The 23,402-nt window shown below is 40.2% G+C and overlaps 1 protein-coding gene across 1 annotated transcript in view; it reads left to right on the top strand.

Moving 5' to 3' along the window:
* Window positions 1-10,284: 10,284 nt before the first annotated feature.
* Window positions 10,285-23,402, top strand: part of nab1b (NGFI-A binding protein 1b (EGR1 binding protein 1)) — a 40,767-nt gene continuing 27,649 nt past the window's right edge. Inside the window, exons 1-4 of the mRNA XM_063050071.1 lie at window positions 10,285-10,594; window positions 17,001-17,834; window positions 21,651-21,784; window positions 21,868-21,919. Coding sequence (XP_062906141.1) covers window positions 17,016-17,834; window positions 21,651-21,784; window positions 21,868-21,919 — 1,005 coding nt within the window. The 5' untranslated portion in view covers window positions 10,285-10,594; window positions 17,001-17,015. The remainder of the gene's footprint in view (window positions 10,595-17,000; window positions 17,835-21,650; window positions 21,785-21,867; window positions 21,920-23,402) is intronic.

Here is a 23,402-nt window from a genome sequence, read left to right as displayed (position 1 = left end):
CTAGACCAAACACTGACTACCCAGTCCTATGAGACAGAAATCAACTCCTTGCAGGCAACAGTGCTCTGTCATTCTCAGTTCTCTTTCCCCAAAGAGGAATAATTTGCCTCCAATTAGCAGCTGACTGATTTCTGTTCACAAGTGGCACCTCTCTGTCCTCTCATGATGAGAATGTGCTCCGGTTTACAGTAATCAGGGCTCTGATGAAATCAGCAGAGGCATGAAGACTTAAAATAACCTCGGATGGTAACCCTGAGGAAGCAGGAACCTCAAAGTCAAGTCAAAGTAAATTTATTACCAAAGTACATATATGTGACCACTACATTGAGATTCATTTTCTTACATTTACAGGAAAATAAAATAAAATAGAATTTATGAAAACTAAACATAAACTAACAACTGATGTATAAAAGAAGACAAGTAACGCAAAAATATGATACTAAGAACATAATTTGTAGAGACCTTGAAAGTGAGTCTATAGGTTAGGGAATCAGTTCAGTGTAGAGGTGAGAGAAAGCTAGCCACACTCATTCCAGAGACTACACAATTACAGCCTGGATAACCTGCTTCCTCAGCTACTGCAGCTTGGGAGTGTAGACACCAGTTTCATTTCTAGTGCGGAAAGGAAGCGCTCTTTATTTCCCTGTAAGCTCCTTGCCATCTCTTGCAATCTGTCAGGGAGGCCAAACAAAATGTTAGGCATTTTGTTTGACATACGCAGCAGCCATAGGGGATTCAGCACACTAGATTCCCTTTGCTCCTTCAGCCTGAATACTCTGGGTTGATTCTCTGCAGGAAATACGTGCCTCAAATCCAGTCTTTTCAGCCCCCATGGCACCATTACCCAAGTTGGTGCTTTAATAGTGTCAGGCACAATGCTCTTGTTTGTTTCTCCTCCTCTTCTTCCCCTTTCATTGATGTTATTTGAAAATAAGTGGGGATGGTGGCTAGTAACTGCCCATGAGGACACAGAAAGAAATCAAGGTGAATCTGTGAGAAGCTATCTGGGGCTCTGGCTTGCAAACACACAAGATGTAGACAGAATATTTATTGTTATGAGTGAGGTCTACATGGTGAATGGATGTAACATAATTGTTTACAAGAGCATTTGTAGCAGCACTAAAAGCCTGTTCTGAACTAGTGCCCATTGGGAGAAATACCCCGGTTTGGTTCTGAGCATTTGAAAGTGCAAAGGAAAAGCATTAAAGTGCAAAAATGTATTTTCTTGCTGGATTTTGACGGGCTTGTCAAGCTTTCTGTGTGCGATTGTGCATGCTGAAGGAGGTGTCTTCTCCTGTCTGAGTCATGTGTTCTCTCTCCCTGACCTTTCTGTGGGTTTAAGTGTCTTCCTATTTGCATGTGTCTGTGACTGCATGCATGTGTGACTGCACATTGCTATGCACCTGCCTGTCCCACTGTGTGTATGTCTGACTGCCTCTTTCTGACCATGGGTGTGGTGCCTTCCTGTCTCTCTTGGGGTGTGGCTTTGAGGGGAGGATGCTCAATTGTCTCTCCCTGAGTATGGGTGTATATGGGAGTGTCTGCCAGCCTATTTTTCTGCGTGTGGGCATAGATTTCTGTCTGAATAGTCAGCATGGTGCAGCTGAACGCACGCAGGATGCATCTCCAAGTATCACAGCGCTAACCTTGTGATATCTCCTGATGGTGTTTCTTTGGGTCCTGTTTCATGTTGTGAGATGAGTCACTGACAGGGGCCTAGATCTGTGCCCATTTGCTGCTACCCCGACTGTTCACCTGTCCCCAGCACAGCGGATTCTCTACCTCGTTGACAAATACATGGGGTCAATATCTGTAAATCTGAATGAGCACCGGGGTGTGAGGGACTTCAGAGTCTCTGCCACCCACCCCCCTAAGTTTGTCTCTCTGTCTCTATCTTTCTTTGTCTCTCTGTTTGTCTCTGTCTTTGCCGCTCTCTTTCATTTCACAATCATTTTAACAGCACAGAACACTTTGGGCGTGTCCTTCACAGAGTGAATCCTGTTGTGGATCAGTGCTGCTTGCTACTGGGTCAGTGTAATAACTTGTTTGTTACAAACCTGGCTGCTTGCCTTATCTTTGCATTGGTCTATGCTGATGCATGTAGACTGATCTAAAACTGCTGCTCTATAATACAGGTAACAAACATGTTGCAGATGAACCATGCTTTGCTAGGTCATTACTTTAGTCCTGGACCAAAATAAATGTTATGATTGTGTATTGTTTTATCCCTTCTTTTGTCAACCCCGGTGCTTTTGAAATTGGGTTACAGCCACTCTGACAGTGGAATAATCCCACATATTTATCAAAACATTTTTGCGGTTCTGAAAACCACAATAAATTTATTCTTCATCTTCATAAACAGACAAAGCTCAAGTGTCTGGACTTGATTCAAACTGCTTATCCCTAGTACCATTCCACTGCATATGTGTTTTATTCTGACCTTGGCAGTTCAGTGGAGTTTGGTTACAGATTGGCCATAATCTAACTGAATGACTAAACCGACTCAAAGAGCTAATTGGTCAATTCTTTTCCCATGCTTCCTAAGTGCCTCTAACTCTGGTGACTACAGTTGGCTTCCTGCTCATTGATAACTGAAAGCCTGTGAAAGCTATTAGAATCAAGTCAAGCTACATCTTCATAACAAACATCCTTGTAAGTACTTTGATCAATTACATTCAAAGTATTGGAAATTCATCGAAAAGCAACTTGTTAATATCCTTTTCTACTCCAGCTTTTTTTTTTGGACCCTTTACTCTACCAGGCACTTTCCTATGGGCCACTTCAATTTCTTCTCCTCGTGCTGCCCTTCAGTGGCTCACCTGGAAACATGCAACAATTTCCATACATCTCAACTTGTGATCTCATCTCCACCATACTGCATACACTGCAACTTCTAATTTGTTGCTGCAGCAGAATAGCATAGTTTTCAATACATAGAACATAACTAGCAATACAAAATAATGAGTTTGAACCCCATCATAACCTTTCAATAAACGTGGTAGTTTGTGAAACTGATTACCCTACTGTTGGTTTGTGAAATATAATTGTATTTTATTTGAGGAAGATCTCAGGTTTGAGTGAAACATTGGGGGAAAAAAAACAAAGCTAAAATCCACAAAAGGAAGACCCAAAAGAATGAGAACCTCTGAGAATAATGCTGCACTTTGTGACAGCACATAAATTAATTATAAAACTATTGATTTATTCTAAAGATCTAAGTGTTTCATTAATTTCATGCAGTCTGGCTCCATTAGCCAATTTCCTTAACACAACTCAGGATAATCAATGAATACTCTTTAGGAACACCAATAACCTTAAAAAATAATCTGATAGTTTGATCTGATCATTTTGTATACTTCTATAACATTTCCTTTCTATCGAACAGGAGGAAATCATAATCTCAAAGTCTGGTATGGTATAGATTTTTTTCTCTATTGTACTAGTTTTCTGCCCCTTAGGAACCTGAAACAAATTTTTCTTTTTCTAACATCCTCTTAAGGATGATTTTAGCTAGCAGAACAAAGAGGTGAACTTTTAATAGTTGATTCAAAAAGCTAAGGTAAACCAATGTCTGATTAGATTGGCCCTCACTTAAAATGATATAGAATCAATGAATAGATCAGGTCTAGTATTTTGAATGCCTACAAAACTTGAGTTTTCATTAAATCAGTAACTGAATGTTTAATCAGATTTACATTACTAGGAGGTTCTGAGTTCATTATTCAACTGAACATGCTAGATGAAACATCAAATGGAACGAATTATCTTTTCCATTCTGGTATTGTTTGCGTCACCACAACTTAATGTCACCTCTTGCTAACTGACCATTACAGACATCTGCAGAGCCTATTACAAAGACAATCCCTGTGTACTGGGCATGAAAAGTCATGGCCTGCAACAGTGCAAAAAGATACACAAACAACTTGAAGCTTTCTACATCACAATCTCTTTTTAAATTGTATCATTCCAAGCTGAGGTTTTTCTTGAACTTCAAATAACATTTTCCAGAAATCCATAAGATAGTTGCTTTATTTCTCAAAGATAATAAAGGTTAGTCAATTTAGAATTCAGTCTAATGCATGGGTGTAAGCATTCTGTGGTATGACTTCAGTCTAAGATCAGGTTATGCCTTTTATATACACCCACTCTTAAACCAAGGACTCGTCCATCACAAATTAGCATTCTTACTGCCTGTGAAGATTTTTTTCTTAACTGTTAGTTTTTTTGTTGCAGGTTGAAGTGCAGATAAAAACAAAGAGATTCATTTAATCTTTCAGATTTTACTTTAACCTCTAGACTGCCAGCAAGAACTCCATATACATGCTTGTATTTGCTTAAAAGGAATTGTTTCAGATCAGGTGCTATGATATTACATCTCAGCCCAACGCTGCAACTAACCAACACAACACTAAAAATTTTTAACAAACAGAAGTAAAATTTGGGCTGATAGGAAAGCAGGGCTTGGAGGGGAGGAGGCATGCAGGAAATTGTGGTTTGCTGTGGTGATGGTGGAGAGAGTGAGTTTAAGGCTCTACAGATGGGAGACCCAAATACATGGGTTTCCTATGTGTCCTGCAGAAGAGTATCATTAAAAATATATCATGACCAGTAGTTAGGCATAGAAGAAATTTGGTAACAGATAACAAGAGTGTCCAGTAGAACTCGAGTCTCAATTACTTGATATCCTTGGATATTGTGAAAATGGCACTAGACATTTCTTGGAGAGGTGGTCGTGTCAGCTGAATCTGGAGATCCATTCATGTGTGGTTAACCTCATTGGACCCAGGGAAGTACAATCATGCTGTGAAACTACTTAGGTGATGGATTCAATGTTTCTTAACTCCTTTCAAGGGTATCTGGAAGGGATACCTGCTTGGTATCTGGACCTCCATGAGCTTAAAATAACAAAAAAAAGTTAAAATGCATTATTATTAAAATATTTCAGTGACTGACTTCTGTAATGAGAATTGGTTCAGTGTTCAATAAGTGGGTGGATTAGAGTTAATTTTGTGATTTTAATCATTTTAAACTCCCTGCCTGATCTGGTTCAACCCTTGAGAAGTAAAATTCCTTATAATATTGCTTACCAATACTTTGTTTTCTATTTCTCTTATTTCTTTCTGCACCATTCTTTCTCCTGTATTTTATTTTTTCTTGTATTTTGCAATATGGCCTTCAAGCAAGTTTAGAGATTCAAATTGATATTTATGCCCTTAAAGCATATTAACTAGATTACAAAACCATCCAGGTTGCTCTATTAGAACGTCATTCTGTGTAGCACAAGGCAGTGTAAACAAAAACAGGAACAGACAATTCAGTTCCTATAATTAGATCTGAAGAATCCAAAATTCTTTTCAGGTTGGAGCAGAAGACCACAGGTCAAACCAAAGGCAGCATGAAACAGATAATGATACGTTAGTGTGTGGAGGTCACTGTACATGTGAAACGATACCAGGCAACCTATAGAAGTATTGAGACATCAGCTGTGCAAAATTCCACCTATCAGAGAACTGAAGCACACCTTAACCAATGATAGGTTGAAGGGCTTTACCCAGCCTCTGCCATGATGAGTGCATCCAAAATGGCTACCTTCTTCCAGGAACATGGTTTCTTTCGACTTCTATCATTACATCACCCCAATCTTACTGTTCATTGTCAATGTTCTTAGCCTAGCCCTTTCCAATGCCTGGTATGATACCAACCCACTCCATGTAATCAACAGCCAACCTGACCACAAAGGACCAGTCTATCCCTTCCCCATCATCTGTCTCACCAACTCATCAGCTGATACAACCACTTCTGTCATGTGATCCTTTTCCCGACAACCTTATTTCCTTTACACTCATCACAAGGGCAGGAGAATGCAAAGAACTGGTCTGCCCTACTGTGCATGATGCTTTGGACCTCATGTGAGCTGGGTCAGCAGACTGAAGTAAAAGTTACCACTGGACAAGTTTGACTCACAGGCCGCAGTTGGGAATTTGATAACAGATTTTCTGCAACTCATTTTCCTCTTTTAGTGGTCATTCATAACACTTATTTAGTACCATAACAGAGTTAAAATTTTCATCTAACTTTTCATTTACCCTTGAACAGTCCAGTTCTCATTTTAAAGTTATTACTCTTTAATGGAATCCTGTCAGAGAAAAGTGTCTCTCTTTCTTGCCTATCAGCTCCTTCACTTCTTATTAATATCCCAAATAGATTGATCTTTTAATCTTTTTATACTGTAGGAAATACAAAGCAACTTCATAACCCAGGACTCTTTCTCACCGGCTTCTAACTTGTTCCCTTATATTTGGACTCTTAAAATAAGTGTTTGGACTTGACTTTGCATTGTTCAATGAGTAAAACATGACTTCCAATGGATATCTTTCTATATCCGTGAAACAAAGGCTAAAATTACTTTTTAAATACTTTCCTGTTAAATGTTTGTGATTAATTTTGTTGAAATCAACTGAATGTCAAGGAACAGGGTACCAATTAGCGAGGTACATTAATTGGTGGAATATGATTGGCAGTATCCCATAATACGTTGACAAGTCATTGTTCTTATCAACAACTTAGATTTTGGAATGGAATTGCACATAAAAACAGATTTATAGACTGCAAAAAAAAAAACAAAACAGTATTTTAAACAGTGCAGTTGGAAGCATAACATTAGGCAGAAATATCGATAGGCAATTGGATAAAGTTGTGACAGCATAGGGAAACACAAGACCTAAAACTGACAGAACAGAATGCATTATAAATGATGCAAAGTTGGATATAGTAGGAACAAAATGAGGCATGCTTTAAAGATTAAATTGTTCAGAGTTGGAAACATTCCCACCAAAAAGAGATGGCAACATTTTGAAAAACCCTTAAACAAATAACAATTGATGCTCAATCAGTTGTTAATTTAAAATATATAGATTTTTGTTATCTAAGGGTATTAATATGAATTTCACAAAGGACAATGAATAGAGGAAAAATAGAAAAATAGACTTCAGTGATCCATAAGGTACAGCAGCAGAATTGGACTGTTTGGCCCATTGAGTCTGCTGCTCCATTTCATCATGACTGATCCAATTTTGCTCTCAGCACAATCTCATGCCTTTCTTCCCGTATGCCTTCATGCCCTGACCAGTCAAAAATCTATCAACCTCTGCCTTAAATATACACAAAGACTTGGCCTCCATAGCTGCCTGTGACACTGAATTCCACAGATTCATCACTCTTTGGCTAAAGAAATTCCACATCTCCATTCTAAAAGGATGCCTGTCTATTCTGAGGCTGTGTCCTTTGGTCTTAGACTCTCCCATCATTGAAACATCCTTTCCACATCTACTCTTTCCAGGTCTTTCACCATTCAATGAGGTTTCAACAGGTTCCAATAGACAATAGGTGCAGGGGTAGGCCATTTAGCCCTTCGAGCCAGCACCACCATTCACTGTGATCATGGCTGATCATCCATAATCAGTACCCTTTTCCTGCCTTCTCCCCATATCCCTTGACTCCGCTATCTTTAACAGCTCTATCTAACTCTTTCTTGAAAGAATCCAGAGAATTGGCCTCCACTGCCTTCTGAGGCAGAGCATTCCACAGAACCACAACCCTCTGTGTGAAAAAGTTTTTCCTCAACTCTGTTCTAAATTGTCTACCCCTTATTCTTAAACTGTGGCCTCTGGTTCTGGACTCCCCCACCATCGGGAACATGTTTCCTGCCTCTAGCGTGTCCAATCCCGTAATAATCTTATATGTTTCAATCAGATCCCCTCTCATCCTTCTAAATTCCAGTGTATACAACCCCAGTTGCTCCAATCTTTCAACATACGACAGTCCCACCATCCCAGGAATTAACCTCGTGAACCTACGCTGCACTCCCTCAATAGCTAGAATGTCCTCCATCAAATTTGGAGACCAAAACTGTACACAATACTCCAGCTGTGGTCTCAGCAGGGCCCTGTACAACTGCAGAAGGACCTCTTTGCTCCTATACTCAACTCCCCTTGTTATGAAGGCCAACATGCCATTAGCTTTCTTCACTGCCCGCTGTACCTGCATGGTTACTTTCAGTGACTGATGAACAAGGACACCTGGATCTCGTTGTACTTCCCCTTTTCCTAACTTGACACCATTCAGATAGTAATCTGCGTTTCTGTTCTTGCCACCAAAGTGGATAACCTCACATTTATCCACATTAAACTGCATCTGCCATGCATCTGCTCACTCACTCAACCTGTCCAAGTCACCCTGCATTCTCATAACATCCTCCTCACATTTCACACTGCCACCCAACTTTGTGTCATCTGCAAATTTGCTAATGTTACTTTTAATCCCTTCATCTAAATCATTAATGTATATTGTAAATAGCTCTGGTCCCAGCATCGAGCCTTGCGGTACCCCACTAGTCAGTGCCTGCCATTCTGAAAAGGACCCATTAATCCCTACTCTTTGTCTCATGTCTGCCAACTAATTTTCTATCCATGTCAGTACCCTACCCCCAATACCATTTGCTCTAATTTTGCACACTAACCTCCTATGTGGGACCTTATCGAAGGCTTTCTGAAAGTCCAGGTACACTAAATAGGTTTCAAATCTCCCTAACTAATGAAGTGACACTGGTGATTTTCCAAATTATAGGACAAATCCTGAATGAAAGAAGTCTTTAAAGACATGTCTAAAGCATCTGCAGTTTCCTCCTACCTTTTTTAAACTTCTGGAGTGAAGTTTGTCAGATACTGGTGATTTGTCTATCGTTAATCTTATTTTTTTTTTCTCCATTTCTATTATTGCACTTAACTCATTTAAGTTTGCATTGTTTCAGAGAAGGTGCAGAAATTGTTAACCGGAGAATTATTATAATAGCAATTTAGAGTTCAGGGATGTATTCTGTATTTAGGATCTCATCAGCCAAAATAGTCTCGGCCCAAAATGTCAACTGTTTGTTCATTTCCATAGATGCTGCCTGGCCTGCTGAGTTCCTCCAGCATTGTCCGTGTGCAGACTTTCTCCTGTTTTTTAAAAAAATACATGTTACAGTTCATAAATTCAGGGATTTAAAATTTTTTTTTTTAAATTCATGGTGTAGTACACAAATACATCATGTGAACAACAGAAACAATAGTAAAGTTATTAGCTAAATCAAAGAAACTTTTCAAATGTTAATGCTGACATCAATTGTTGGCTTACAGTCTTCATATTCAGAGTTGGCCAAGTTATTCTTGAACATTCTATGTTTAAAATAAAGCCTAATAAAATGAATAGTCTGTGCTGGGGGTGTGGGAAACTTATATTTTTTGTGTTGCTATCTGCAATATTATATCTGTTGTATGATAAATGAAAAGTCAAGTGAAGCAGAATGCTTGTTATCACCTGGATTACGCCAGAAGATTTGAATCAAATTATGTTGACGCTAATGCACAGAGATGTGTTTAGTAGCTCCTAGGGTGTGTGACAAAAATCATCCAGTTAGTGTCAAATATCTCTTGGTTGTTCCAGATTCCAACATCTGCACTCCCTTGTGTCTCCGTTTCTTTTACACCAATAAATCGGTATCAAAGTAAACCTGAGACAACGACCTCGCAGGAGTCCCTTTTTATGTATTAAAACACAGATGAAAGTGTCTTAAACTTCGAATTGTCAACGTTAAGGCAATTCTAAAACTGAATATATTGTGTTCCACGTTCTGCAACTCATTCACTGAGGTATTTACTAACAAAATAAAACGTGGCATTGAGCACCAACATCTGTTTCAAAGTAGCCTTTGACATCAAACCCAGGGGGTCCATGGAAGTGGTTAATAAGTTCACACAGCTATAAAATTGTACATTCTGTATCAGCCTATCTAGCACCACCCCCGCCCACTCCTAGTCTTTAGAGAGACCTCCCTCTCAAAACGAGATGTTACCACATGTGCTCCGCAAGCGCGAGAAAGCTGTTGGACTGCAAGAGAGAGACAGACACACACGCACATTTAGAAAAAGAAATGTATTTTACTTTCACGGTGAGGGAGACTTTATAAATAGAGGCGACAAGCAGTCCCTGCAGCTAATGCTCAGCTGGCGATAAACTAACTGGATTGCAATTCGTCGCTACACCAGTTATGTTTGGTATTCCTTCCACCAGCCTCCCACTTGCTGCGTCCTCCCACGCCAGGATCTGCGTCACGCTGCCCGTGTGGGAGTGAGTATGAGCAAGAGCGGAATATCCCATACAGCCCGGAGGGGGAGGAGGTTGTACAGGGGCTATGTGTGAGTGTCTCTGTATCTGAGACAGACAGGGTGGAGGAGGAGAAGAAAGTTGAGGGGTGGGGAGGGGGAAAGAAACAAACCAAGAATCATAGCAGCGAGAGGCGGACTGTATTTAGAGCCGCGGGCAACTCCGGGCGGGGAGAAAGGGAACGCGTGTCAACATCACTAGAGTGAGTGTAAGGATTGGGATCCTCCTCCTCCTCCTCCTCCTCCCTCCCCCGCCTTCCCTCTGCCCCACGGTGTTCGAGGCTTTGGTGCGATCAGAGCCGACGGGACAGCAGGCGACAAAGTTCTCAATTGCCTCCACAGCACCCAGTTACACAGCAAAGAGTGAGAGAGAGAGACTCATAGTGCACCAGGTAGGCACGGGCGTCATTTCTGCAGCAAAGCTAGCTTGCTTGCACATGTTGGGGCTCTGCCCTTTCAATTCTGACAGGGTGGTGTTAACGTGTACCGGACAAATGTATTTAAAAAAAAAATCCTTTTGTCTTTTTTGTTGGGAAGGGAATGTTTGGTGAAGATTGTTACTTTGTTTTCTTTCTTCCTCTCTCTCTCTCTCGCTCTCTGTCTCTTTCTCTCCTTTTAATCCCGGTTTGTGCGGTCCTTTTATGCCGGAAGGAGAGGGTGGATTTCGTAGTTGTGTGGGTGATTCCCAAAGAGCTTGAATACTATGGGCTCAAGTGGGCGTGAAAGCTGCAGTAATGCGAGGGAGCGGGGGGGGGGGGGGGGCAAATAATGGAAGAACCGACTGGGTTATATTTAATTGAAGCCTATTTACCAAATAGAGCGAGCTTTTAAATGTTGTCACATTGTGGGTAAGTGTTTGTATCTACACAGCACTTTTAAGAAAGTGGTACATTACTACCGAAAAGCGTCTGATGAGACAGACGTGTCTTTTCGGTTCGTTCTGTACATTGACCTTTCAAAGAAGCGATAGAAGTTACTTTGATTCGTTCAACCCTGTATAAATATCACTTGACAGTTCGTAGTCCAGTGAGGTGGAGCGGATCTAAGATTTGATAAGAAGGGGATGTAAAGAAATCGTGCATAAAGTGCTTTTTTCGATCAAATCTTGGTTTCTTCGAGATTGACTGGAAACATTCGGGGTATGGGATACTGACAACCGAAACAGCGACTAGCTTGTCGGTCTAGCTGGGGATGAGTTGCACAATGACCACTGCCTGTGTGTGGGCAGCTGCTTGATGTCAGGTTTTGCAGAAGAAACTCAACTCACTGATCTCTCTAACTGCAGCAGTAACATGAGATTTGACGTTGGTTGACTGGTTCCTCCATCAGCTGGTAACGTTGCCTTCCCTGGACTCGCTTCTTTCTTAACTGTTGCATAGACTGTTAGACCTTATTAGAGTAGGTTGTGAGATTGTTTTTGACACTATTGATTAGATCCACTTGAAGAGTTGACACTGGTACTAAAGTGCGACATAAATGGCCGCCAGTGCCATAGTTTTTGTATTGGGCATCGAAATTTAGTTTATACTGCAGGGTGGAATGATTAAGAGGAAATTCAAGCGACCTGTTAGTGCTGAAATTTATCTCAGCTGGGCCCTGAAGGTATTACTGGAGGTCCTGTCAGTCATGGACGTTTTAGGGTGAGGGTGGAATTGGCAGATTCTCATTCCATGTTGGTATCAGTGATTCTGGCTGCATGGATATTAGGTGGGGAAATGAGCTTAAAGACCAGGTAAGATTTAATGACAGATACAGCGCTAAACTGTCACAGTTGTCCATGTTTCCTGTGCAAATTGAGAAATGGAAGTTGTAAAAGTAATTGTATTTGTGCCAGCGAATGGTATTGGAGCTGGTATATGCATCATCAGCTTTGCTTTATTGTTCAATTGTAAATCACCGGCGGACTGTTAAGTATTTGCCGAAATGTACATTGGAGTGCAAAGTGTAAGAAATAAAGTAATTCTATATTGCTGCGTTTAGTTCCCAAGTTATCAATTTTCTATTTTGTTACTTTTTTAAAAAAAAACCTGCAACATGACTAGTTCACTGTGACAGCAGGGAAAAATACAGAAAGACAGGCTAATATTTAAATTGTGACATACAGGGAGACATTGACGTGCAAACGGACCTAGGAGTCTATACACCAGTCAAAGAAGTTAAACATGCAGGTGTAGCAAGGAATCAGGAAGGTAAATAGAACATAGAACAGGAGAGCACAGGGCCAGACCCTTCGGCCCGCCATGTTGTGCTGACCCTATCCAAATAGTAATGAAATGAGCAACTAAACTAATCCTTTCTGCCTCTACAATGTCCATACCTTTCCAGTTCCCTCACATCCATGTGCCTATCTACATGGCTCTTAAAAGTTCCTTTATGTATTTGCCTCTACCACCTCCCCAGGCGGTGTACCCAACATTCTCTGTGTTTTTAAAAAAAAAAGGCCCTCATAAGTTTGCCCCTCTCAAATGTACCTTGTTTGCAGGAAGGTTTGAATATAGGAGCATGGATGTTTTTTTTTTCCATAGTTATACTGAAACAAAGATGAAAAATACTGGAAAAACTCAGCAGGTGAGGCAGCATATGTAGAAAGCTGAACAGCTGATACTTCAGTTCTATGACCCTCTGTTAGTTGTACTTATCCTTTCTAAGACTACAGTTGGAGTGTTGAGCACAGTTCTGGTCAACTGAACTTGTGATTTTCTTGCCGTGGAGGCAACTCAATTTAATCGAAATGATTCCTGTGACGGGAGGACTGTTCAGTGGGAAGAACTTGGGTCTACTAAGCTTGCATTCACTACAGTTCAGAAGAAATGGGGAGGTCTCATTGAAAGGTACAACACTCCAGTGGGTTGAACAGGCAGATATTTCCCTGGCTTGGGGATATGGAGCCAGGGTTTGTGGTCAGGATTTGGTGAGTATATTAATATATTTAGGACTAGGATGAGAAGAAGTTTAACTTGATGTGGCAAACTTGTGGAATTCTAAACCTCAGATGTCTGTGGAGGCCTATATGCTGAATATACTTAAGGAGAGATTTCTAAAAACAAAAGACACCCAGAGGCATCGGGGGTGGGGTGGGGGTGAGGGGGAGAGAAACATGGTGTAGAAATGGCAAATTAGCCAGGATTTACTGAATGCAGCACAGGCAGAAAAGGGCAAATTCCTCCTATTTTTCTAAGTTTTCATATTCTTGAGTTACTGTTTTAAATTGAATAGTATGCAAATTTTAATATGCAGCATAAATATTCCTCCAGCTACTTTGAACCATTTATCTTGTATATCACCCTGGTTGATAGTTGCAATAATTAAACCAAAGTTGGCACAGTTCCTACTTTGTCACAAGTTTGCTTTGATGAAAAAGGCCCGGTTGTGTGTGTCTATCTGTGTGGGGGTTTGGGGGGTGGCTGGAGTGGAGCTAGAGAAGAAACTACCAGTTCATTTTGCAAAACTATGGATTTTTTTTAAAAGTACATTCACATACATTTTACCACTTTCTTACACCAACTTTTCAAGTTTTACATCTACATTTCATTTGCAATAGAAATGTTTTAAATTGTCAAGATGTAAACATACTCTCTCACCATTGGTGGTGCTCAATAGCCACCAGTGCGCCACGCCACGCCGCGCCGCTCCGCTCCACTCCACTCCACTCCACTCCACTCCACTCCACGCCACTCCACTCCACTCCACTCCACAATTGAATCTCTGTATCCCCTCACCTTCATTGGACTTGGCAGCAGAGTTTTCAGTATTCTAAAAAAACTTGTCTATGTTTTGATATTCAACTATAAATAATTAAGGCTGTTCACTGATTTTTTAAAAAGTGATTAATTTCTCAATTAAAACTTAATCTAATGATTTTAGCCTTAATTGCATATTTAGGAAATACCATTACTGTATCCATATGACTGATGACTTTTGGTACTATTGCTGTTATTGCAATGGACCAACATGCAAAATGAAAACAATTAGAACTAAATTTGACACCTGTTATAAGTTGCTATCTTTCTAACCAATGAATAGTAAATTAAAAAATAGACCTATTCATGCCTTGCCATTTTTGCTTAATTCTACAATTTTCTTTTGGATTTGTGATGGAGTCATGTGAACTTCATTTACATGTTTTGTTTGCCTGACAACCCTATTTATTCTACTTTCAGCTGTTTACATATCCATCTTTATTGCATCGAACTTCCTTAAACTATGTACCTATCCAATCCACCTTGGCACTTTTATCTGGCCATTTAACCTAGTATTATACTTTCTGCTAGACTTGATTCACGCCTTGTCTGCCATGTGACTAATAGCTACTTTTACAAACTATGACCTGTCCCTGTGCATCCAACACTGAGGGTTACATGTAGTTTAGACAATAGCAATAGGGTGTGTACCAAAGGATCTGTTTCTAAAAATCAAATTTATTTTTGCAAAATGAATTTTCATAATTTCCTGCAATTAATGAATCATAAACATAAATTAAAGCATTAATCACTGTGAATTAGCAACAGTAAATCAATAGTCCCTAAATCTGAAAGCAGGAGGCAGTTGGGTGGTGTTTGAAAACAAGTTCAAAAAATTGGATTTTCATTTCAGGGCAAAGTTCTTCCATGATTTCTGTGATTAAGAACGTACAAATGTCACCAAATCAGTGTAGGCATATACTTTATATTTTGAAGTCCAGGCCAGATCTTCTTACCAAAATAATGCAGAAACTAAAGGTCACTGTTATTTACCTGAAAATATACAGTAACTTCAGAGTACCCAACTGAATGTTTGAGATAAACTGTCCATGAGATTCATAATTTTTTTTAAAAATGTTGAAACTACAGCTTTTTGGTTTGATATTTGAGTGATGAAATTCTTCTTGACTCTTTTTGCCAAAACCCCATCACCAGCCCTACCATCTAGTCAAATTGAGAAATCCTATTCAGAATTTATGCTAATGCTTACTGCCTTAACCACTGTTAACAGGAATTCCCTTTATATTTTATAGCATTTCTGTGCAGTCCAAGTTATGAACTAAATGATACAGAAATATACAACATCGTATCCTACTTTTCATTTGTACCTATCGCCCAAAGTAACTGATGGAATTTACTTCTGACTTTGCCCGGTTCCAACCAATGTGTGTATATATTCATAAAGTGCTGTGATTTTTGACTGGATTAATCTATTATTTATCTAGCATTTTTTTCTGGCTGTTATTCACATGAAGCTGTAGTGGTCTGGTAAATTATGCTTTGTACCTCCAAAATAGCTCCTGATGGTGGCTTTGTGTGATTATGGAGATCAGAATATCCACTGAACTTGAGTCTAGGATCGAAATTTTTGAAATTATGGTAAATGAAGCTGGGGATAAGCTGTTGAACTATAGTCTACTGATGTGAAGACCCAATGCAAGCTAAGGGGAAGAAATAGAAAGAAGAAACAAGTGCAGACAGGAATTCAGAGTTCTATTCTTTCTTGTGAAGAAGCTTTACTGAGAGTTTGATACAAATAGTACATTTGCTAATGCTCCAATGCAATATATTTGGCACTGCTCCAACTTTATTTCTTCCCACAGTCAACATCTTTATTGATCAACTTGTTTTTTTTAAATTCTTTCCTGATGTTCACTAATGTCAAGTAGTCAGTGTGACATTAGGAATGGGTTTGAGTGGCTGCAAATTCCATTCCAGTTAACATGGCTGGAAGGATTGTAGCCTAAAGATCCTCTTTTTGCTGTCATATATAAAAGTACCAAAAACTAAAATCCAATATTCTCTTAGCTTGAAAAATATATAGTAGCTGCATGCAACTAAGTCATTAACACCTCAACATGATAGCATTTTTAATAAGTGGCCGTATGGGTCTCAAGATGCTAATTTAAAGATGGCTGCCGATGTTCCTTGACAGGAGTATATATTGTGTTTGCCCCTTCATCACTTTCTACAGTAACAGGGGTTTCTCTCTTCTCTTGCTGTCCATTATGTTGCTGGTGTTTAGCGCAGCAATGAAGGTCCTCCATCTCTTGTCTGTCCTTGGCCATCAAAACCAATTTTGGTCTTGGTCTAGATGGTGTTCAGGGCTTCCTTCATCATACAAGTAGCTTCCAACATGGGTTTACAGATGGGAGTTCAGATAGTTATTCGCCTTCATTTTGTAAATATCCAGGCATCAAACAACAGCACAAAGAAAGGCTATTTGGCCCATCAGTCTGTGCCAGCACTTTTGTAGAGCAGTTTCATATGTTTCCACATTTCTGTATCAGTTTCAGCTTTTCCATTTACCTAGTTAATTTTTGAAGACTGTTGTTCGCACTGTTCCAACCCCTAACTACTTATGGTGCAAAGAGAAGTTTTTCTTTGTGTTGTCTCATGTTCTGTTGTCAATCACCTCAGATCTGTGATAGCATTTTAAAATATCTTTTGCTTCCAATCCTCTGAAGAGGTCCCATTACTGTACAGCAGAGACATTTTAGTAATTTCTGGTTTTCAATGCCAAAGTATTAAATTAATCTTTCTCTTTTGAAAAATCCACTGTGTAAATAATTTGTTTTACATGAAAACAATGTTAAAGTACAAAATAAAATTTACTCAACACTTAATTTGCCTGGTGTGAAATGGTGGTCAAGTTATCAGGCTGTGAATTTTAAAGAATGTCTATGCTCTAAACAAGAGGAGCCTGTCTCTTGCCACCTACACACAGCAGAGGTGGAGTGTGGTATGAGCGTAGTCAGAACTCGCTGTGCAAAGAACCAAAGCCTGACATTTACTCTTGAAGATGTGCTTTTAATATTTTAACTTTTCTAAAACACAGGTGCTGCTGTTGGTCATGGCAACTTCATTACCAAGGACACTTGGTGAATTGCAACTCTATCGTATTCTGCAGCGAGCCAATCTCTTGTCTTATTATGATGCTTTCATCCAGCAAGGTGGAGATGATGTGCAGCAGCTCTGTGAAGCAGGGGAAGAGGAATTCTTGGAAATTATGGCCTTGGTTGGCATGGCTAGCAAACCCCTACATGTCAGGAGGTTGCAAAAAGCTCTAAGAGACTGGGTGACAAATCCTTCCATCTTTAATCAACCACTGAACTCACTACCAGTCAGTAGCATTCCACTATACAAAATATCTGAGGGCTCAGCTGCCTACTCTGGGTCAAATGCCAACAGTCATGAAAGAAACAATAACCTTCGTGACCCTCCTGTGAAGTTTCCAAAATGCTTGGCTGCTTTGTGTGGACAGGGAGTGGGACCAAGCAAGCCTGGTTTAGCAGGGAGTTCACCACTGCAGATGCCTAATGAGCCACGGTTCTGGCAAGGACAGTCCGCAACTGAAAGTGAACATAGTCTTTCCCCTGCAGATCCCTCGTCTCCCTCCTCGCCAAGGGAAAATGGTGAAACTCTAGATGCTGCTGCCATCGTTGCCATTACAGAATCTGTTGAACGTTTGATGCAAGGCATTCAAAAAACAGACAAGACTGAAGTGAAAGAGTTTCTAAGAACCAATAAGAAGTTAGCAAAAATGATCAGTCACATCTTTGATATGAAGGATGGTGACCCTCACAGAGAAGAAGAAATAAGAAAATATAGTGCAATATATGGACGTTTTGATTCCAAAAGGAAAGATGGAAAGCATCTTACACTTCATGAGGTACAGGATTTTCCTCTTTGTTCTTTTATAACATTTGTAACTTTTGAAGTAGGTGAAGCCCAAGGTTCTTTTGTTGTCGGTGTTGCTTTGGTCATCAAAACTTGCTGAAGTGCTGTATTTGAAAATGGGCAGAATTTCAGCTCCCGCCTTAGTTTAGAAATGACAGATCTTCATGCATATGTTCATAGTGGGTGGGAGTGTTGTCTGTCTTGGGTACTCTGATCATTTACTGGAATGTGCAAAGCCTGTAGTTGAGTTGTTAATGTCACATGCTTGCTTTCCAATAAAAGTTGGACTGAAGCATGAACAAAATGATCAGATCTCATTTTAAAACATTATGTGACTTGAAGACTCTTGCAGAACATGGGTATGGTCTACAAAGAGGCTTTTCATAAGTAGTCAAGAACTTGGACCATAATGCATTCAACATAACACAGTAAACTTGGGACAAATTAAACCCGGACCAGATTGTAGGCAACTGGTTTTTTTACTCATTCAGACTGTTTTTCTAAATGCGCATGGGCACATCAGCAGGTACACCTTTTGTACTTTTTTCTATTGCCTTTCAATGTGATCTTTTCCATATAACTTACAGATGTTACAAGCTGTTGATGCAAGTGATGAAATTTCTGAAACCTTGCTGCATTTTGAGAAGTCAAACCGGAATAGTAATTTGACAGTGAATAGTTGTGCTCTGGAGAATGTCGTAGAATGGGGGAACATAGAAGTACTATACAAGTATATAGTTCCCAGGAAGTGGCATTACAGGTAAACAATGTTGAAGAGGACATTTGGCACACTGGCCTTCACTAGTCATGGCAAAGAGTATAGAAGTTGGGATGTTATATTTCAGTTGTACGAGACATTGATGTGGCTGCATTTAGAGTATGTGCTCAGTTTTGATCACACCGCTATAGGAAAGATGCAATTATGCTAGTAGGACTGCAGAGATATATGAGGATGTTGTCTGGACTCGGGGAACTGGGTTGTAAGTAGAGGTTGGGCAGGTTAGAACTTCATACAGGTGTTGGTAGAGCTGTGTAAAGTCACGAGAGACATAGATAGCGTGAATGCATGCAGAGTGCTTCCAGAACTCTTGAATCAAGAACTGAGGACATAGTTTTAAGGGCAAAGAGAAAGATTGATAAGAATCTGAGGGGCAACTTTCTCCACACATATGGACATTTTATTAGGTGACATGGTTAGGAAAGGATATTGGTCAAATATGGGAAACTTGAGTTTAGCTTAGATGGGCATCTTACTTGGCATGGACCAATTGGTCTGAAGAGTCTGTTTCCATGGTGTTTGATTCTGTAACCAATGGCATCAATGAGATTCACTGATTGAGAAAGAAAGGGAGGAACAACAGGAAAATTTAATCAATGGAGGTCAGGTTGATATTGGAGTGGATTGGAAAGATTTGAATAAAAAAAAGTCAAAGAAAAATAAAAACCATTAGTGAAGAAGTGAGCCTCCATGGTTCATGCTGCCCATTTTTTGGGATAAAGGCTTTGAAGAAAAAATAGAATAGTATTTCAATACTGTAAAACAACTTGGGTGTGTTGGCCAGTACTGACAGTGGCCAGTGTGTCTGATTGATAATTAACATACAAATGCAACAATTTCATGAAATTACCAAGGAAAAACTGTTGTTTTTGCAAGAGTATTAGATATTAATGCAAATTATTCAACATCATGAATGCTGAAAGGCATGGACAGAGTAGATGTGGCAAAGTTGTTTCCCATGATGGGGGAGTCTAGTACGAGAGGGCATGACTTAAGGATTGAAGAGCGCCCATTCAGAACAGAAATGCGAAGAAATTTTTTTATCTAGAGGGTGATGAATCTATGGAATTTGTTGCCACGGGTGGCAGTGGAGGCCAAGTCATTGGGTGTATTTAAGGCAGAGATTGATAGGTATCTGAGTAGCCAGGGCATCAAAGGTTATGGTGAGAAGGCGGGGGAGTGGGACTAAATGGGAGAATGGATCAGCTCTTGATAAAATGGCGGAGCAGACTCGATGGGCTGAATGGCCAACTTCTGCTCCTTTGTTTTCTGGTCTTATCATGTGACTTTTGTCATTGCGTTCCCCCCCCCACCACAAATTACTGAAATGAAGACCACAAGGCCATTTTGTGTGTGTGTGTGTGTGTATTCTAAAGTGTAACTTGTATCTGTGAAGTTGTACATTTTTTCTCTTTTAACTGTGTTGAATTTTTAAAAATTTGTATAATCTTAATCTCCTTATGTAATACTGTTTTAATTGAGGAACTCCATATTGTTGCAAAAGCTCCCCCCCCCCACACTTGTAAAGGCACAAACATCTAGTTTGTTGCCATTCACATTACTTTATTCCAGTTTATGAAGAGTATGCTGGACAAAAAGTAGTATAATGTAGGGTTTTGGAAAACAATCTGTTATAACTAGTCGTGCCATCTAACCTTGGCAAGAGATCTAAAGTTACATTATAGAAATACTGCATGTTCTCATAACTTCAGTTTTATGGTATTGCATTCTTTAATTCTGCTACAGCTCAGATGAGTTTTCTATCATTAAACACTTGCAATTAAATTCAATTCAAGTTTAATTGTCATTCAACCATACATGAATACTCATGAATACAGCCAAACAAAACAGCGTTACTCCATGGTCAAGGTGCAGAACGCAGTACCAACGGTCACGCACAGCACAAAGTGCACGCAGGGTAGCAAGCACAAGTGGTATCACAGTCACACCATAAAAGAGACCAAAACTCATAGCATCAAACCACAGTTGACCGCAATAGAGCCCTTCTCCCACTGAGCGAAAACTGGGGGTGGGGGCAGCATCAACTTTAGCCTGGGCGCCACACCACACCGCCCATGGTGGAGTGCACTGACTCCAGTGCCCCATCCCCCCCCCACCCCCCGGCAACATTGTAGCTTGAGGCCCAGTCCTTGCACTGATAAGACAACGTGCTAATATAGAACATCAGTAAATACAACCACACAGAATATTCATGTATATAGTCCTGACCCTCCCCCACCATCCCATTGAAATTTTCAGTTGACCACAGTAGAGCTCATCTTCTACCGAGTGAACATTGGGAGGGCAGCACCTACGCCATCCCGGATGCCATGGCAGGCCGCTTCCGCTGGGGCACACCAGTTTCAACGCCTCTCTCCTAGCAGCTGCAAACAGGAGACACCATGGCTTGAGGCCTAGTTCTTGCTACAACCAAGGCCACACAGCTCTCCGCCATCCAGCTCTGCTCTCGGCCAATAAATCAGTAAGTCAAACTTGCGGCATGCAGATTAACAATGTCCAAAAGGGACTTCTGATCACAAGAAAAGCAATTTGGATGGCCACTCACTATTAGACTGTAAGCCTCCATTGACTCGGGCAGTACCACATTGCGCAGCTCTGTGCTTTATAGATAGACTTGCTGTTTCTTGGTGATTTTATCCCCTTCACTCCATAAAACAAAATGTTGCTAAGCCTATTTTTGCTACAACCATCCAACAAATAGACCTCCCAAAGTCAATAGATGGTAGTCAATGTAAGAACTTTGGTTTTCTTTCCCACCCACAACTTTTGTCAACTTGTCTGCAAGTTCTTGATTACAATCTATAACACTTCATGCTTCTTGGAAGCATCTCAAACTGATAGTGTTTTTACAATTAAAGTTGCCCCTATGCCACAGACCCAGCTAAGATCAGCTGAATCATTATAGTTCAAGGACTTAATCTTTCTGCTATTTATGGCTCAGCCATTCACATTTTAACCAGCTCAGCCATCAAAGTAACTGTACAGCTCATAATTTGATGTTTTCCGCAGCTAACTGTTAATGAAGCAGCCGCTCAGCTTTGTACAAAGGATATTGCTTTGCTCACTCGGAGAGATGAACTATTTTCGTTAGCCCGACAGGTCTCCCGGGAAGTAACCTACAAATATACTTACAAAACTTCCAGGTAAGAAATTTTATTTTGAACTATTTTAACCTGACACTGTAAAGTATTAATTATTAAAGCTGCTCTTGTTTATTTAACTACAGGTCTAGATGTGCAGAACAAGAGGAATCATCTCCCAAGCGTATAAAAACTGAGGTAACATATGATTTAGTATTTATGTGCATCCTTCTTACTATTTCTGCTTGTGAGGGCAAAAGATATAGAATGAGACATCATTTTGCAAGAAGTCAGAAAGTGAGTCCACTGGCTGTGGGAACAGTTCAGTGATGGGGTGAGTGAAGTTGAATGAGGTTATCCCATCTGGTTCAAGAGCCTGATTAGTGTGGGGTAATAACTGTTCCTGAACCTGGTGGTGTGACTCCTGAGGCTCCTATACCACCTTCCTGATGGCAGCAGCGAGATGGGAGTGTGGCTGGGATGATGGGGTTCCAGGACGATGGATACTACTTTCCTGCGACAGAACTCCATGTAGACGTGCTCAGTGGTGGTTTGACCAGTAGTCAAAATATCACTCAAAACAGTAGCTGCCTTCTAATATTACATTCTTGATATTTTTGGGATTCTCTGTCCAATTTGAGGAATGATGAAAAGTTTCCTTCATAACATATTGTCTGAGGTTTAACTAAATGGCCCGATTTAATTGAACGTGCAAATGTTCCTTGTGTTGGTTCTAGCATTTCATAGCTTGCCTACTAAAAGGGTTGCTTTGCAGAGCCACAGAGCCAGACAGGCATTGGGCAGGGCTCTACTTATGCTATGAATGTTAATGTCCTGTTAATAGTAAATCTTCACAGCCATCTTCTTTTTCTATTTGGTACACTGTAATGATCCGTCACTCTATTTATATATGTTAATACTGTTTAGATTGGGGATGCTCTGAATATACAGTGCAGGCTGATATTTTTCTATTATGCATTATTAGTATGAAAATCAGTACTGTACCAGGGTTGTTATCACTGACATAAGTTGTGAAATGTGTTTTGTGGCAGCACTACAGTGCAGGCGTAACAAATTACAATAAGCTACAATAAAAAATAAAATGGAACACAAGAGGAATAGTGTTCATGGACTGTTCCAAAACCTGGAGGCTGTTCGTGAACTGTTGAGTGTGGGTTTTTAAAGCTCTGGCACCACTTCACTGATGGTTGTCATGAGAAGAGGACGTAGCTCGGATGCTGAGGGTCTTTAATGATGGGCGCCACCTTTTTGAGGCAGCACCTTTGGAAGACGCCCGCGAAGGTGGGGATACTTGCTCCTGTGATGGAGGTGGTTCAGTCAGAAGCATCTTCCGTTCCTGTGCATTGGCGCCACCGTACCAGACTGTGATCCAACAAGTCAGAATGGCCCCCGCGGGACATCTGTATCTTGCTAAGGAGTGATTGCAGAATACAAAGTCAGTTATCCTGGTCAGATTCCTCCTGTTTGCAGTTAAAATACAAGTTTGTCTAAATGTTTTCATTTCATCAATGGATTTTCTTCTTCAAGTCATGTTTCTGAGTTTCAATCCCTTCGCTTTCATTTGTTAGCTACTAGGCTCTATCTTCAAGGAAGATAAAATAAATCTTTTCAAATGTTGCTTAGATTTTTGCTGATACATTGATAAATGGGCAATGATGTT

The sequence above is a fragment of the Mobula hypostoma genome, chromosome 6, assembly GCF_963921235.1.
Source record: "Mobula hypostoma chromosome 6, sMobHyp1.1, whole genome shotgun sequence".
NCBI lineage: Eukaryota > Metazoa > Chordata > Chondrichthyes > Myliobatiformes > Myliobatidae > Mobula > Mobula hypostoma.
Note: the sequence above shows the minus strand (reverse complement) of the source record. Positions and strands in the feature narration are given on the sequence as shown.